Raw genomic sequence first — 14,556 nt, forward strand, 5'->3', positions numbered from 1 at the left:
TCTCAGAAACTGTGTTCCGGGATGTAGCATGTCCCGACAGGTTTTTGGGAAGACTAAATGCTTCTGAAATGTGTTATGAACTAACTTATTAGGAATTGTGTTTATTGGAATTGTGAATTGAAAGCAAATTGCTGTAGTAAGGTTTGTGCTAACTTATTCAAAGGACAACTATCTGATTTAGATGCGACGTGATGGATTAACCTCTGCTCTCTAAACGTCTCAATAGAAACAGTTGCCAGTGTGACTCCATCTAACAGTATTTATCTAATAATCTAGAGTTTAAGGGATATTTTTTTGTTTATAGCAGTATTGAAATCAGTAGTAGAATTATTAAGTGGCTGATTCTATCATTCTAACAATTCTGTTTGGGACTAGGGAGATCATTAATCCTAACAGTCAGAGTGAAATTGTATTCAAATCAGGAGGAATATATCTTTAAGAACCTGGAACATTGTGGCAGGCTGTAATAAACCTCATTGGAAACCATAAAAAGTTCATCCTGGAAGCCTCTGCCACTAAAGCCGAAAACCGTCTCCCTCTTGTGTTCATTAATCAAAGTGAAAACAATTCTACAATAATTTGGAGAAAACAAACACATTTTAATGACAAAGATAACCCGAGTAAAAACAAAATACAGGTTTTCAAATTATTTTATTTATTAAGAGGGGAAAAAAAACTACAATGACCACATCTCTGTGTGATAGATGTGAAAAACTTATTGCACCCCAAATCTAAGATCTGAACGGACATCATCATTTTCCTCATTGTCCTGCTACATAGTAGTGTCCATAAGTTTTAACAGTAAGAACTGATGGTCAGACAATCTAATTAAGGATGTTTTGGTAGAGAGCAAAAATTCATGATTCTATCAAATTCTGGAAGTTGTCCTGGTTCTGAAGAAACAAAACTGCCCCATGCCATCACACAGCCACCATCATATTTCACAACATATTTCACTTAGTCTGATGTTCTTTTGCTGTTTTAGTTTTACTCCTGATAGTGAACCGCCTCTGCACAATAAGTCTAACAGTTTCTTAAAAAAAAACATAGTTGATGTGATTTTTCTGAAATCTGAAAACAACAGTTTCTTTTACAAAAACAGTCCAATTCTGTTTTTACTCCAAATAAAATAATAAATGCTAATGAATGCTTTGAAAGTACTTTCTGAATCCCAAAGGTGAACACTTTATGAACTCATTTAGTAGGGAAGTAAAAGTCTTTGGTGAGCATTGACACAATAGAGGGAATTTGCTTTTTTCCATTAAATCCAGGCAAGTTGGAAGCAGATTCAAAGTAGAACGCCACCTTGTGGTTGACTCGCGTCATGATCTGCATCAGCTCCAGCTGTCCACTGAACTTACCCAGACTTTCACACAGTGACTGTATGAACCAGGAGCCATTACTGGTGTTTCTCCAAGAGTAAAAGCCTGTCGGGTGGAGACGGGTTAGAGAGGAGATTCAGGTAAAAACAAATCAGATGGAATTTGAAGAGAAATCCAATCAGAATCAGTTACCTGGAGCAGTAGAGTACGCATACAAGAAGTCTGCCTCCACAGGAATCTTTGCAGACGTTTCGTCTACTACAGAGTCCGTCTCCATGCCATGGTCAAACTCTGAACCTCTGCACGCCTGGGACGCGAAGAACGACGAGATGAAGGAGATGAAAAACAAACCGATTCACTCAATTCCCCCTCCAAACACCCACGATAAAAAAAGCTTAGAATGAAGCAGCATTTTCAGCTAATGAACAGTAACTGACCTGTATGAAGAAGAGCTTTGGTTTCCCCACCAGACTCGTGCAATGATGTCCTTTAATGCATTTGATCAGCGTTTCAAGCTTTTTGAACCCATCAGTGCCGTAAATCACCTCCTGGTCTCCGTGGCTGAGCAGCACACACACAAACGAGGCGTTCTGACTGTGGTCCTCCTTAGCCACTGCACACAGAGTGACACAAGCCCTTACACCAGGGCGTTTCTGTATATTTGTGAACCGAATGAAAGCCACACCTCTGCTGATTGTTACAAACTCATCTGTGTGAAGGTCTGGTAAAATGAGAGTTTGAGGTTCTTCCTACCACTGATAATAGTTAGCGGCGATTGTAGCACGGGCCATATTTTGGCGTTGCTGGCAGGATGAGGAGGCCTGGCCATACGGTGGAGTTATGCTGTTAGTCAATAGATGGCAAACTATTCTTGTTCTGACATTTTATTTCTTCGTCAGTACATCACTGTTATTATTATGGCATTAGCATGAACTATTGACAGCGTCTTGACAGACGTTTGCAACAAATCTGCTTATGGTGTAAAGTCAATATTTACAGTGTTTATTATCCAGTAATTCACTCCAATGTGGTGGATATCAACTTGTGAACCAAAGTAAGACTGGTGGCTACCCATCCTGATGATAACTGATCATTTGCTTCAATGTTTCCTTGTGCCAGGGATGCTAAAGTACCTGTCTGTTTTTCCTCTGGTCAAAAACAGTTTTAATTTCTGTTTTTATTATTACAATGAATAGTACCCACGGTATCGTTTCTGGATTTAAAAGCCAGACATCCTTACCAGTGCCCCACATTCTTTTAATTCTGTCCAACATAAATTTGATATAATTTCTCAGAGCTTGTAGTAAATCTCATTCATCTAAGAATTGAGTGCCTACATCACCCTCCAACATGTCTGGGCATGCCACTGCCTCCTGCTTTTTAAAAACTGACCTCAGGTTCCCAGTGGGGATGAGATCTGGGAGGTCAAGAATGTCTGCGTTCTGCTCTTTGAGTCACTTTGCTATCTTTCTTAACTTGTGACACGGTGCTTCATCACGCTGGAAAATCCACTGTTCTTCACCAAAGCGCTCCAGGGCTTGTGGGCGAAGCTGATCATGGAAATTGTTCTGATCCAGCTCCTTGTTCAGAACTGTGATTAATCTCAATTCCTTGAATAAAAGGCAACCCCACACACTGATTGATGAGAGATTTACCAGATAAATAACTTTCTACCAGTTTTGTAAGTCATCCAGAACCTTAGTCTGTCATGTTTGCCGTAGAGAGAAGTAGCTTCTTTGAGGCTGTTTTTGTAACAAGGCCACAGTCCAAAATGTTCCCACCAACTCAGCACTAAACAATGTCAAAGCACTTTCATATGTCTTAAAAAGCAATTATTGGCGTAAAATCTAAAAAGTTTAGTAAACTCTGGAATAGATGGTCTAATAATGAATCACCTAAATTTGAGAATGACCAGGTAAGACTCAGTTGAACATGGAAGAACGTTCTTTGGTCAGACAGTCCAAAACGTCTGAGCAATAAGAACATACCCCGATGAAAACAATTCCTCTGACTGATTGTGAGGTACGAGGACGGTGCTGGAGTCTCAGTGATTTAAACGAATTAGAGTTGATCAGTTGAGGTGCTGCAGTTACCTGCATCCATCTGTTTCATCATGTTATCCACGGTCTGGTCGTTCAACAATCTGACCTTGTACCCCAGTTTAACGAATGTCTTAGCAACGTTAGCAGCATCAACATCGGTTCCATCTCGGACGCTCATTCCTGAAGGAAGACAAAGCGGAAATCTGCTTAGCGTCTGGATGTTAGCTCGACAAAGCCAGTGTGAGATCTGTGGCCTGCATTTTATGACCAATGAAATCTAACATTTTAAACCTTGCAGAATTTCCAAACACACCACAACAGGGTAGGTTCACACACACATCGGGTTTTAATGGATTTTATCAAATCCGTCCTATCGAAGGCTTCTTTTGTTAGAGCAAAGAATGAAAAAAAAAAGAAATTAATGAATCCAAGCAAGAGCAAATATCTATGAATTTAAAATAAGATAAAATGTGTATGTTTTAACACATCTTTAACTACTTTTTCCATCTGCTTCCAAAAAAAGCAGATTTTTAAAAACATGAACATCTTAAAGAGAAGTTGTTCTTCGGTCATATTTCTGGCTCAGTTCATACATTGAATGAATCAGACCAGTAAATCGGATCCCTTTGTCTTCATTCATAAAACAAATTTAATTTATCGACTTGTGCCTAGACTCTGAGACCATATTGGGCAGTGTGTGAAGGGTTTAAGAAAGTAGAAGCAGGAAGAAAAAATGTTAAATAAAACAAAAACCTTAAAGAAGATCTGACTGATCAAGTTATGTGAACTGTGTGGCCTTGAATGATACATTAATGTGTAGGCCCAAGTTAGGTGAATAAATGAGAAGAAAAAAAATGAACCAATGAATTAACTGATAAATATAATATCAACATATATAAACACAAATAAAACAAGACATTTACATAAGAAGATCATAATAAAACCTGACTTCTTGACATAGTAAAAATAATTTGTAATGATAACAGGGGTAGTTTAGAAAACAATCTATGGTCTAAACTATTAAAGAGGTAGCTTTAATTAGTAATAAAAACTTGTCTAAAGCTGATATGTGTTTAAACGTCTGGTGATACCTGAACAAAAATAAACATAGCTCAATATTTTTGTTTTGGGGATTTAATCTGACCAAAATTAAATAAAAAAAAAGAGAGAAAGAAAATCAAAGTAAGGTTTGATTACTTAAGAAAAAGTATCCTTTTTATTGACAAACATCATGTTCTATATCACGTTAATGTGAAATCTTACCAGTGCGTGCGTCAAAGTTCTTGTTGTTGATAATGAGGCAGACTCCCATGCAGGGGTAGTCCGTTCGGTAGCGGTAAATGTCAGAGGGAGAACCTTGACTCCCTGAGCTGTTCTTCACCTTCTCATCATCACCACCTGCTGGAGCTTTGCTGCTGCTGCACACATGGGAACACAGACTACTGAGGATATTTCACTCAAACCAGAAATACTTGTTCATCAGCTAAACTCTGAATAATAATTATATGACAGAGTCAAAATGGCTATTCAACCTAGTTTAACATGTGAACAGAAGCAGGATGTAAAAGGTTTCCTATCAGATGAACTTGGTTTTTGTGGAAAGCAAAATGAACCTTCTTGTTTGACAAGCCACTGGTAGCAGTTTACATTCACAAAGGGGAAGGAGGCCTGGAAAAAACAAAAACAAAACAAAACAAAGAAACAGTCACTACCTTTTAAGAGAGAATTTTGAGACGTCCACAGTGTCCTTAGCCTGGTCTTTGTCTTTGCCATTCTCTGCCATGTTCCTACAGACATTAGCAGACAAACACAGCAAAGGAGAAATCAGAGCAGAAGATAAGGGACAGCATCTAGGAGTATTATTTCCTGCTGCAAAGCAGCGCCTTTCAAAATCACTCAAGTTTAACTATCTTAGGAACGGAGAAAATTCCCTTTGTAGCTTCTGAAGCAGAATGTTCCAGACAAACGTCACTGGGTTTCATCAGACAGAGCAGCACAAAGTAGAAGACCATTATGTTATATATAATGGAAACTAGTTTAGCATAAGTCTGGTGCAAATAATCTTTTATTAACTATTTAAGTACTATAAAAATGAATGAAATTTGAAACAGATCAGTAATATGCATTATATGTTTATTCCCTTTCACTTTGAAACACCTTAATAAAACCTAGTGTAGCCAACGGTTTAATATCTAAAGCTTAAAGTCCGTCTGTGTGTGTACACCAATCTCATTGTAAATGCAGCTAGAAAGTCCTGCAGATTCCCACTAGATGTGGGAGTCCAGTCAAAGCCCAGATTTAGATCCAGTCAGATACAAGTCTTGAAAAAATACTGTTCACAGAAGTTCTCCATCCAATTTAAACTTGAGAGAAAAAAAGAAAAAAGAAGCAGCTACTAGAAGCATACCCCAGAAAACATTAGATGTAGGCGTTCTTACAGCAAAAAGGTGCTTTTACAAATGACTGATTTGGAAGGGGTCCAAATACAAGCTCACACTTTTCAGATGTTTTCCATGCCAAAGATATGTTTGAAAACTGTATCTTTCTCATTCTGCTTCACAATTAGGCCTATTGAGAAGACTTAAGATATATTTTAAAAAGACTTCTGACTCATTGTTCTTCTCCGAGATCCCAAAATCTCCCAAGATCCAAGCTCCCAAAATCTCCCAAGCGGGCCAAAGTGTTCGATGTCACAGAGTTTCAGAGTTTAATCAAAAACAAAACAAAGCATGAAAATGACATCAGAAAACTGCAAAAAATCAGAAAGCATACATTCATTTACCTGAGACAAATAGGATAAGGGGAAAATGCCAAAATAGAAAAAAAGCAGAGACACGTCTTTGGAGAGTGCTCATGCGTTTTGCAATCTGATTCGTTCCTCTGTGGCGCATAGTTTTATCCAAAAGGGTGTTTCCTTGTTTCTTAATTTATGCAATTATTCAATTATGAAATTATGGCGTGTACTCTCCTTGTGTAGCTGAAACCAGTTTCAAATTACTAAATTGGGACATTTTATTACCTTCTAAGATCTGTTTAATTTCAGAACTACAACGCTTCTCTCTCTGGACAAGGGAGACCAACGGTCATTTTAGAGGAAGCTTTTCTCATGCGAGTTTGAAACCTGGACTTTCTCCCAGTTCTCCAATTGAACAAAAGATTCTTGTTTTTAACCAGAGTTCACCAAAAAGTTATCTTATTTTATTACCTCGCCGAACAGCCATCCAAACACAGGTCTTTGCAATAAATTTAACAGTACCGCTCAGAGCCTGGGACCAAGCGATTCAGACTTCTCCATCCTCTTAGATTAAAGCACCAATTTGAAGAATTACAACACTTATAGAGTATTCCTGATCATTTTCAATAGAAAGACATTCATTCTAAACATTTCCTAATTAATGTTCCCTTAGTTTTGATATGTTTGGCTGATATTACAGTTTAGCCTAGTTTAGACACTACTAGTAGTTAATATAAAACTACAAATTAAACTATTCTAATCAACACATGCTGTTAATAACTAAGAAAAATATCCTACAAATAAAATTACAATTAATAAAAGTATTATGTGCTGTCAGTGTGTTTTCCTCAAGTTTTTAGTGCTTGACTTGTCTCCGCTGCCTGCTGCTTGTTACACTTCCTGGGACCAAAGGCGTGGTTCCCCCCTGATAACAGCCAGTCTCTCCTGCAGGCTCTTGTCTGTGTTTATCAGCGTCRCATCGCGTTTTTTGACATTTGAACGTGGATCATTCAATCAGGTATGCGGAATGGTCTTATCGCTGTAAAAGATAACTTCGTAATTGTTTTTAAGTTACCCGGTGTTTCGGTATGAACCTGACTCACTGACGTGACAAGGGATTTTCTTGTGTAATCCGCTACAGAATCTCAGTTCAGGAACATTAACTTTTAAAACAAGACACAAGCTGCAGAAACAGTGTGGTTCCTCTGTGGAGCTGTCCGCTTTATTAAAACCGAAAGCATAGAGTTTTTTCCACACATTTCTTTACCTGAAACAAATGGGTCAAGGTTGGCAAATTGAATGTGTTGCTCGGAATTTCATTAATGCTCGAAACCAAAGTAATAATTKAAACCCTAGCCATTTACAGCTCTATACAAACAACAAATGTTAAGTAAAAAACGAAAATGAAAATAATTTATCCAACAGGTGTGAATCACTTTATAGTTGTGTAATTACACCCAACCCAGTTTACAGTAAACGATTGTATAACAAATGGGGAACCATTAACATTACTATATTTCGGCGTCATACTTGTACAAGTTAAAACAAATAAGGAATTAACAGCTCATTGTTAATTCACCCTAAAATCCTTGTCCTCGCGAGGACCCCGTCACATATGACAAGGCACTCAAAAAGACCAAACTATCTGGAACACCCACCTTATCGATACAGCTGGAGCAAACGCGACACACACCTCAGAGGTTTTCGGCTCTTTACCGTGAATAACAGMAACAAACTCACTATAGTCACCTTGAACCTACCTTTTTGTAGAGACGTGTGGTAGAAGTGCGTAATAGAAAGTGTGAACTTAAGACATTATAGCTTTTTTCCCTCGAGGGTATGAACCTGACACTTTCAGCCAATCAGAGACGCTGCACCAGTTTGTAGGCGGGTCAGTAAGAGACTGACCGACAGMCGGAAGCTGATTGGCTGAGAAAGCTCTGGTTAACCATGATTTAACCGAGCAGTTTCAAGTAATTTTACCTCTATATTCTTATGCCATTACTACTAATATAATTAGACAATAAATCCACAGAAATATATCGAAAAGCCACATTTATTGAACATGTTTATCTTACATTATAGTTACATACACAAATGCTAAGGAAAATCTCATTATTTTTGAGCCGTCTTCTTAGCCTGGACTTCACTGGGAGGATGTTCTGGTCTCTGAATGAGCTTTGTTTCCAACAGCAGAGCCGGTAAACTGGATGCTCCAAACTGCAACAAAAGAAATAAAATGTTACCGTCACTTATTCCTCAGATATGAACATGCATTGAGATAAAAGGCAGCTAAACATAAAAATGTTCCTTTCCTTCTGATGACTTTAACAAAAAAAATCTAGTGAATGCTTCACTTTTTGGCAAGCGGGCTTAATAAGTAATGGATTATACTTCTTATATATATATAAGAAGTATAATCCAAAACTGAATGTTTCAGTAGGACAAGGGTGAAAAACCCCCAAAGAAAATATGCATTATTTGACAATTACTTTACTAATACCCCTAATAACTGCATATTAAACATTTCAGAGTGAGAATACGACACTGTCCTAACAGCTGACGTCTTCACCACAGGTACTAAAAATGTGGTGGTCACCGTTTTCACAGAGTATCTAAATCTCAACATCTATAATCAGCATCCTGTTGCGTTTGTACCGTCTCTTTCTCAGCGGGGTGCTTGTGTCGGTGGGCCAGGTAACGAGCGGTCAGCTCCCTGACGCCGTGGAGAAACGCCTGGCCTCTTCTGAGATCGTCCAGTCTCTGCTGGAGCTCCGCTTTCTCCTTCTCCAACAGCCACAGCTGCCTCTCTGCCCTGCATGACCAAACCCCGACAAGAGGAATTCACAAACTCTCACACTGTGCATAACTTCCCCTCAAAAAACGACACACAGAGAAAACATCAGATTACCAAATGTTTGTGGAGAAGGGGGAGCAAGTTGCTTTCCTTTGTCCTCACCTCATTAGCTCGTGTTTGGCGTTCAACAGTCTCTGAGTCTTTGTTCGAATCAAAGATCCCACCTGCCGAAACAGAAACCGCAGAGAACCCATCAGCTTGTTACCAGCAACCCTGCCTCTAGATGCTAGCCGCTATAGCTGGAGCTGCTGGATTTCACTCTGGAGAAACATGAATGTTACCTTTATGTTTTCTCTTTTCAAAGACCTGAGGTCCTTCAGAGATGAGATCTGAGGAAGAAAAGAAACTCAAAGAATGCATCTGATATTTTCATAAACCAGAGTCACATTTTTAGATTTATTGGTCAGATTTAGATTCATTTCAGCATCTGAGTACTCAAATGAGTGTTTTTAAAAAACTAAGAACGTGTTAAATTCTGACTATGACAAGCTAATATGCGTGTACTTCTCCACTGATTCAGTTATACTTCCCACAATCCTGTGCTGCATCACCACCACTGTCACATGACCAAAGCTCCAGAAACAAACAGCAACAACATAAAAATAAATATTGGTTGTTAATAATCGGCCCGGTTTAATTTAGTGAACCGATATTGATAAGTTAAAAAAATAACAAGTACTGTACGATACCAATGTTAGTGACAATACATCGTACATCTCTACTTCTGGCATTCTGGTCACCCAGAGTAAACTGGAGTGTTGCCATGGAGAGGGTTGCTAGGCTTCCTACTAGAACCGCCTTGAATGAGCAATAGAAAGTGACACTTCTTGTCACGAATAATTTTGCTGGACGATAAATTGTCCCACAAATGATTGGGATAAACGATAAAATTATAATTTTGAGACCATTTTCAACTAATATCTTGATAACTGCATAGGAATGCAAGTACACCATGGTATGTCACGATTACAAATGTTGCTAGACGATATATGTTCTCTGAACATATATCGTCCAGTGATAACACGTCGTTTTGACACCATTTTCAACTAATCTGCTGACTGTGGCAGATTAATGCAAACTCGCCTGCTCAAACACTAAGAAACTTTAACTTTATAGAGCACTCCCATCTGCAACTGGAAGACATTTTAAATATCCAAAATATAAAAAGACAAACAAATAAAAACAATAAATAAGAACCAAAGTGCTTGAGCGTGTAACAGAGCAGTGGTGTCGCAGGGCGAACCTGTTCCTCTAGCTGAGCCTCCACATTGTTGGTGAAACAATCAATGGACTCTCTGACTGCGGCCGACTCCACAGTTTCCCTGGAAACGAAGTGAAAGTGGCTTTTGACGCAAAGTGCAAGAGTTCGTTTGCAGGTTGCTCCATGTGGGTGATTTTACCCGTACTGCTGGCAGAAATCCAGCACGGCATCCAGCACCACCTCTAACTGGGATCCCCCCCGGCCGGCGCGCTTCTTCTGCCTGACGCCGCCGATGGCTTTAGCATCTTGAGCTGCAAATATTCACATCTAAAGCTCAATACAAGCACACAGGAGCATGAAAACATTTTTGTTTTTACTTGAAAATCTTCAACATACTCTTATTTGATGACGACTTTCTTTCCAAACTGAGCCGTTTAGTCAGGCGTTTAGTCGTCATTGGAGTCGGATTCTGGAAAACGACAAACAAAAAATGGAAACAGTCATACGAATGTTATGCTGCTGCTTTCGTGCAGAACGTGGGTTCATACCCAAACGCTGCCTTCATCTTCTTCCTCATCGGAGGAAGGGAGCTTCCTGMGGTTCCTCCGGACTCTATTTGAGTCAGATTCCTCCTGGAGAGAGACAAAAAAAGTTGTGCAAACAGCATTTTTTCTCCAGATTCTGTCATTTTTAATGTACCAACACAAAACCTCTGTAGAAATGTGGAGAGGTTCTGTGTTTGTCAGGGTTTCCCCCTTGTGCATCATAAGCCTGGCGGGCCACCAGGCTTTACTTGTGCCCCCACCAGGCTCAGCAATGCTTATTTTTTAAAGTCTTTTTAAAATGTTAGCATTTTTTAAGGCTTTATAGTTTGTGTTCAGGTATTAATCTTCCAATAACACAATTATTAAGTCATATTTTTAAATTTTCTGTCAACTTTAAACGGTTTATTTAACTCAAAAACACAACGGCCCGCTGGATTGAACGACTGCCCTAGTGCCCAACCGCCGGGTTTAGCAGGTTTTCTGGGGGAAACCTTGTTTGTACGTCAAAAACTGACTATTACCTCGCCGACCCTGCTTTCAATATCGTCTTCTAGCAATCTTTACCTCAGACTCTGAAGTCTTCTCATCAGCTGATTCGCTTGCCGTGTCGCCCTCCTCCTCCAGCTGCTGCCTCTGTGCTGGTCTGGAAGGGGAAAAGAAAACAATGCAGAAACACCTCAAAAAAATTGGTATATCATGAAAACATTTGTTCTTTTTATCATTCATTTCCAAAAGTGAAACTCATATTACAAAGATTTATTACTTCAGTACTTGGTTGGACGTCCAACCAAGTACTGAGTGAATAGAAATTGAAAATTTTTTTCCCCCAGAAATTTGACATTTCTCTGCAAAATCTAAATTTTTAAATTGAGCTTATGTAATATTCAAATTTTCTGAGACACGCAATTTTGGGATTTTATTCCATGTAAGCTGTAAACACCAAAATTATAAGAAATAAAATCTTAAAGGGGCAGCGTTATTTGTTTTCCAGGCACAGAGCACCATTTTTTAGCATACACAGATAATTATGTTACCAGCAGTTGTTATAAAAATGCTGTATATGTATACATGACTTAAGAAATTTGACTTCCGGATTTAGAGCTTTGACATTGGGCCTCTGTCTCTTTAATTTCTTAAGTCATGTATACATATACAGCATTTTTATAACAACTGCTGGTAACATAATTATCTGTGTATGCTAAAAAATGGTGCTCTGTGCCTGGAAAACAAATAACGCTGCCCCTTTAAGATTTTATTTCTTATAATTTTGGTGTTTACAGCTTACATGGAATAAAATCCCAAAATTGCGTGTCTCAGAAAATGCGAATATTACATAAGCTCAATTTAAAATATTTTAAATCCACCTCTTACGAGTCTGTATAATACATTGTAAAATGGGTGACAAAAAAATCTAACTTTTCATTCAATAATATAATTTTTTCAGTTGTCTGAAGTATTGACTGCCTCATTAAAAATGGAACATTTTTGCTCCTGTTATCATGATGAACTCTCAGCAGCGTCTCTCCGTTAGCGCGCTGACCTTCCAGCAATCGTCCTTCCAGCAGCCGTCTTTCCCGGGGCCTTCCTCATCCTGACAGGCTTCTTCCCACTCAGATGTCGACTGATCGTCGCCGTGGTCCGGGTCGTTTTGGACCCCTCCACTTTCTCGTCCAGCTGCCTTTCTGCTGCTCCCTTTTGTTTCCTGATTGTTGGGCGATGAGCAATAGATCTGAACTGTTGCCGAAATGATGTGGAATACAGAAACAAAGCGCTGAACTTTACCTGGCTCTTCCCTTCCCTGCTGTATCAATCCTGCTCTTCTTCTTCCTCTCCTCTTCCTCGCCTCCTCCTGAGCCTTTTCTCTTCGCAGCAGCTCCCTGCTTTTCGACAGGAGCAATCTTCCCTCTTTGTCCTCGGTTTTTGTCCAGCCGTCCCTCCTCCTGGACATCCAAGTGCTCCTCCAAGGCAGTGCTGTGAAGAGGGTTACCTAGGGAACAGATCCAATAAAGGTTTTCCTTTCAAGAAGTAAACAAAACTAATTTAACATATGAATTTAGCAAAAAGGGTTGAATTTGTTGGTGCAGCAACACGGGGAGACACTCACTATTGTTCCGCTCCAGTCCCTCTAAGAAGCTGGCTTGGTCCACAGCAGACAGACTGGTAGACTCCATCTATTTAGGATGTCAACAACAGGTTTACAGTTCAAGACTTACATATTTTTCAGCACAAAGTCAATAAGACAGCGTTTAGAGACAAACTCACCTGGTTCTTGTGCGCCTGGTCTGGAGGCACTTTGGTCCCTTGGCCCTTTCTGACGCCGCAGGAATGAGTAAACAGAGACAGGTCTTTATTTTACAGCTTAAACAATCTGCCGTGATATATATTTATTTTTTAATTGTGCTTTCTAAGGTTACAGAGTCCTTCATATTTACTTGTTGCGCCAATGAAATGGACGTTTTCAAGTCAAATACCAAAGAATTTGATTTTTTCTAATCATTAAATATATCAAAACAGAGTTATCATTTTTCACTTCAAACAACAACTAAAAGTATCTTCTTAGATCCATTTTTTGAAAATCAGCAAATAACTGAAGACATGCTTAGGTTTATCATCTAATTTCTTAATTTTCTGTTAGACTGTAACCTATTGAAAAAGTTTCAGCAAAATCAATGAAATGCAAATAAAAATGAAGGAATTTTAAAACAGGCCCATGAAATCTAAAACATTTTTGGAGGAAAACAAATTGTGTTTGCAATGATGCCTTAAAAATGAAAATAATAAATAATAAATAATAATAATAATAATAATAATAATAATAATAAATTATAGAGAAGGCAGCTGCTTTCAGTTTAAAAAGGTCATCAACCGAAAAAATGTCTGTTTCTCTACTTTATATGGATCCGAGCTGCATTTTATCATCTCTAGGTTAATTTTAAGTGACCTGGACTGGATTACTATAACGCCATTGTAGAGCAACATTATTGTGAAATATTTTGTTACCCATATTAGTTATTATGAATACACATTTAAAAGCTAAATATTTTCATTTTATGAACCCTAACTTCCAGACCAAGGAGCTGGTTGGAGCGTCATTCTATTCGACTCACAGCCTTTTCTTTAACTGCTTGTGATTTAGCTTACTAACTAAGTAAATGTGACTCGGTAGTGGGTAGAATAACCCAGTACAGCATTAACTACTCGAAAAATTTAAGTTACATATTACATGCTAACCTTACTGTCGTGACGTTTTGCAAAAAAAACGTATTCAACCTATTATCAGCGAAAGCAGAGCTTTATTTTTCTATTAACGGCTTCAGTCTTTTTTATTACTGAACTTTCGAACAACAAAATGTGGATATATTATGTAATAAAACAAAAAACAAGTGTAACTTCCTCACCTCATTTTCGTCAATATTTTGTTGACACCGTTAGCTCGACCTGAAACAGCTGCTTCCCGCAAAACAGTTCGAGTTCCGGACGGAACCATTCCGCAAACACCGAGGGGGTGAGAGGAATATTTAGAAGATGAGGAAGAGAGAGAAACTCTTGAAATCCACAGTTTAAATAAAGGAGCATATATTTAAAAAGATAATGTGCAGTCAAGCCTTAAAAGATGTTTTAAAAGCCGGAGTGATTTAGGAAATTCCTTTAAATATAGGATTCTATCGCTCGAAATGTGAATATGGAACGGTCTAGTCCTACGGAAAGCGGGAGGTGATCTTGCCTTTCTTCGCCATTTCAGAGCAATGCACTTGAACCATTGCTGTGGTGATATTTTTGTTGGAATTTTTGAAAATCAAATTCTTCATAATTTTATTGGATCTAATCTGCAACGTTGCATCTTTTAATTACCCA

At 38.5% G+C, this 14,556-nt stretch overlaps 2 protein-coding genes across 4 annotated transcripts; both read right to left on the bottom strand.

The window, feature by feature from the left end:
• Positions 1-632: 632 nt before the first annotated feature.
• On the bottom strand, positions 633-7,946 carry LOC103471007 (caspase-3). Of its 2 annotated transcripts, none has more exons than XM_008419760.1 (7): positions 7,859-7,946; positions 5,077-5,151; positions 4,628-4,782; positions 3,416-3,544; positions 1,760-1,935; positions 1,515-1,629; positions 633-1,427 (listed from the first exon to the last, which is right to left on the bottom strand). In XM_008419760.1, the coding sequence occupies exons 2-7, from the start codon at positions 5,145-5,147 to the stop codon at positions 1,195-1,197; spliced, it is 879 nt and encodes a 292-aa protein (XP_008417982.1). In that variant the 5' UTR covers positions 5,148-5,151; positions 7,859-7,946; the 3' UTR covers positions 633-1,194. The 2 variants fall into 2 exon arrangements, with proteins under 2 accessions (XP_008417982.1, XP_008417983.1); XM_008419761.1 differs by lacking the exon at positions 7,859-7,946 and adding an exon at positions 7,757-7,852.
• Positions 7,947-8,136: 190 nt separating this feature from the next.
• On the bottom strand, positions 8,137-14,408 carry cenpu (centromere protein U). Of its 2 annotated transcripts, XM_008419762.2 has the most exons (14): positions 14,100-14,404; positions 12,964-13,012; positions 12,806-12,872; positions 12,484-12,688; positions 12,242-12,403; positions 11,266-11,344; positions 10,705-10,788; positions 10,553-10,625; positions 10,356-10,467; positions 10,199-10,277; positions 9,237-9,284; positions 9,058-9,119; positions 8,757-8,913; positions 8,137-8,318 (listed from the first exon to the last, which is right to left on the bottom strand). In XM_008419762.2, the coding sequence occupies exons 1-14, from the start codon at positions 14,186-14,188 to the stop codon at positions 8,214-8,216; spliced, it is 1,371 nt and encodes a 456-aa protein (XP_008417984.1). In that variant the 5' UTR covers positions 14,189-14,404; the 3' UTR covers positions 8,137-8,213. The 2 variants fall into 2 exon arrangements, with proteins under 2 accessions (XP_008417984.1, XP_008417985.1); XM_008419763.2 differs by lacking the exon at positions 8,137-8,318 and having other exon boundaries at positions 8,822-8,913; positions 9,010-9,119; positions 14,100-14,408.
• Between the last annotated feature and the right edge of the window lie 148 nt (positions 14,409-14,556).

Source organism: Poecilia reticulata, linkage group LG10, assembly GCF_000633615.1.
Source record: "Poecilia reticulata strain Guanapo linkage group LG10, Guppy_female_1.0+MT, whole genome shotgun sequence".
In the NCBI taxonomy this organism is placed as follows: Eukaryota; Metazoa; Chordata; class Actinopteri; order Cyprinodontiformes; family Poeciliidae; genus Poecilia; species Poecilia reticulata.

Bases quoted from the DNA above. Each gene is read 5' to 3' on its own strand.
- LOC103471007 (XM_008419760.1), bottom strand. From the start codon at position 5,147: ATGGCAGAGAATGGCAAAGACAAAGACCAGGCTAAGGACACTGTGGAC. The intron at 1,936-3,415 runs GTAACTGCAGCA...CTCTGTGTGCAG, and splicing joins GATGAAACAGATGGATGCAG to TGGCTAAGGAGGACCACAGT. The intron at 1,428-1,514 runs GTAACTGATTCT...TCCACCCGACAG, and splicing joins TGCGTACTCTACTGCTCCAG to GCTTTTACTCTTGGAGAAAC.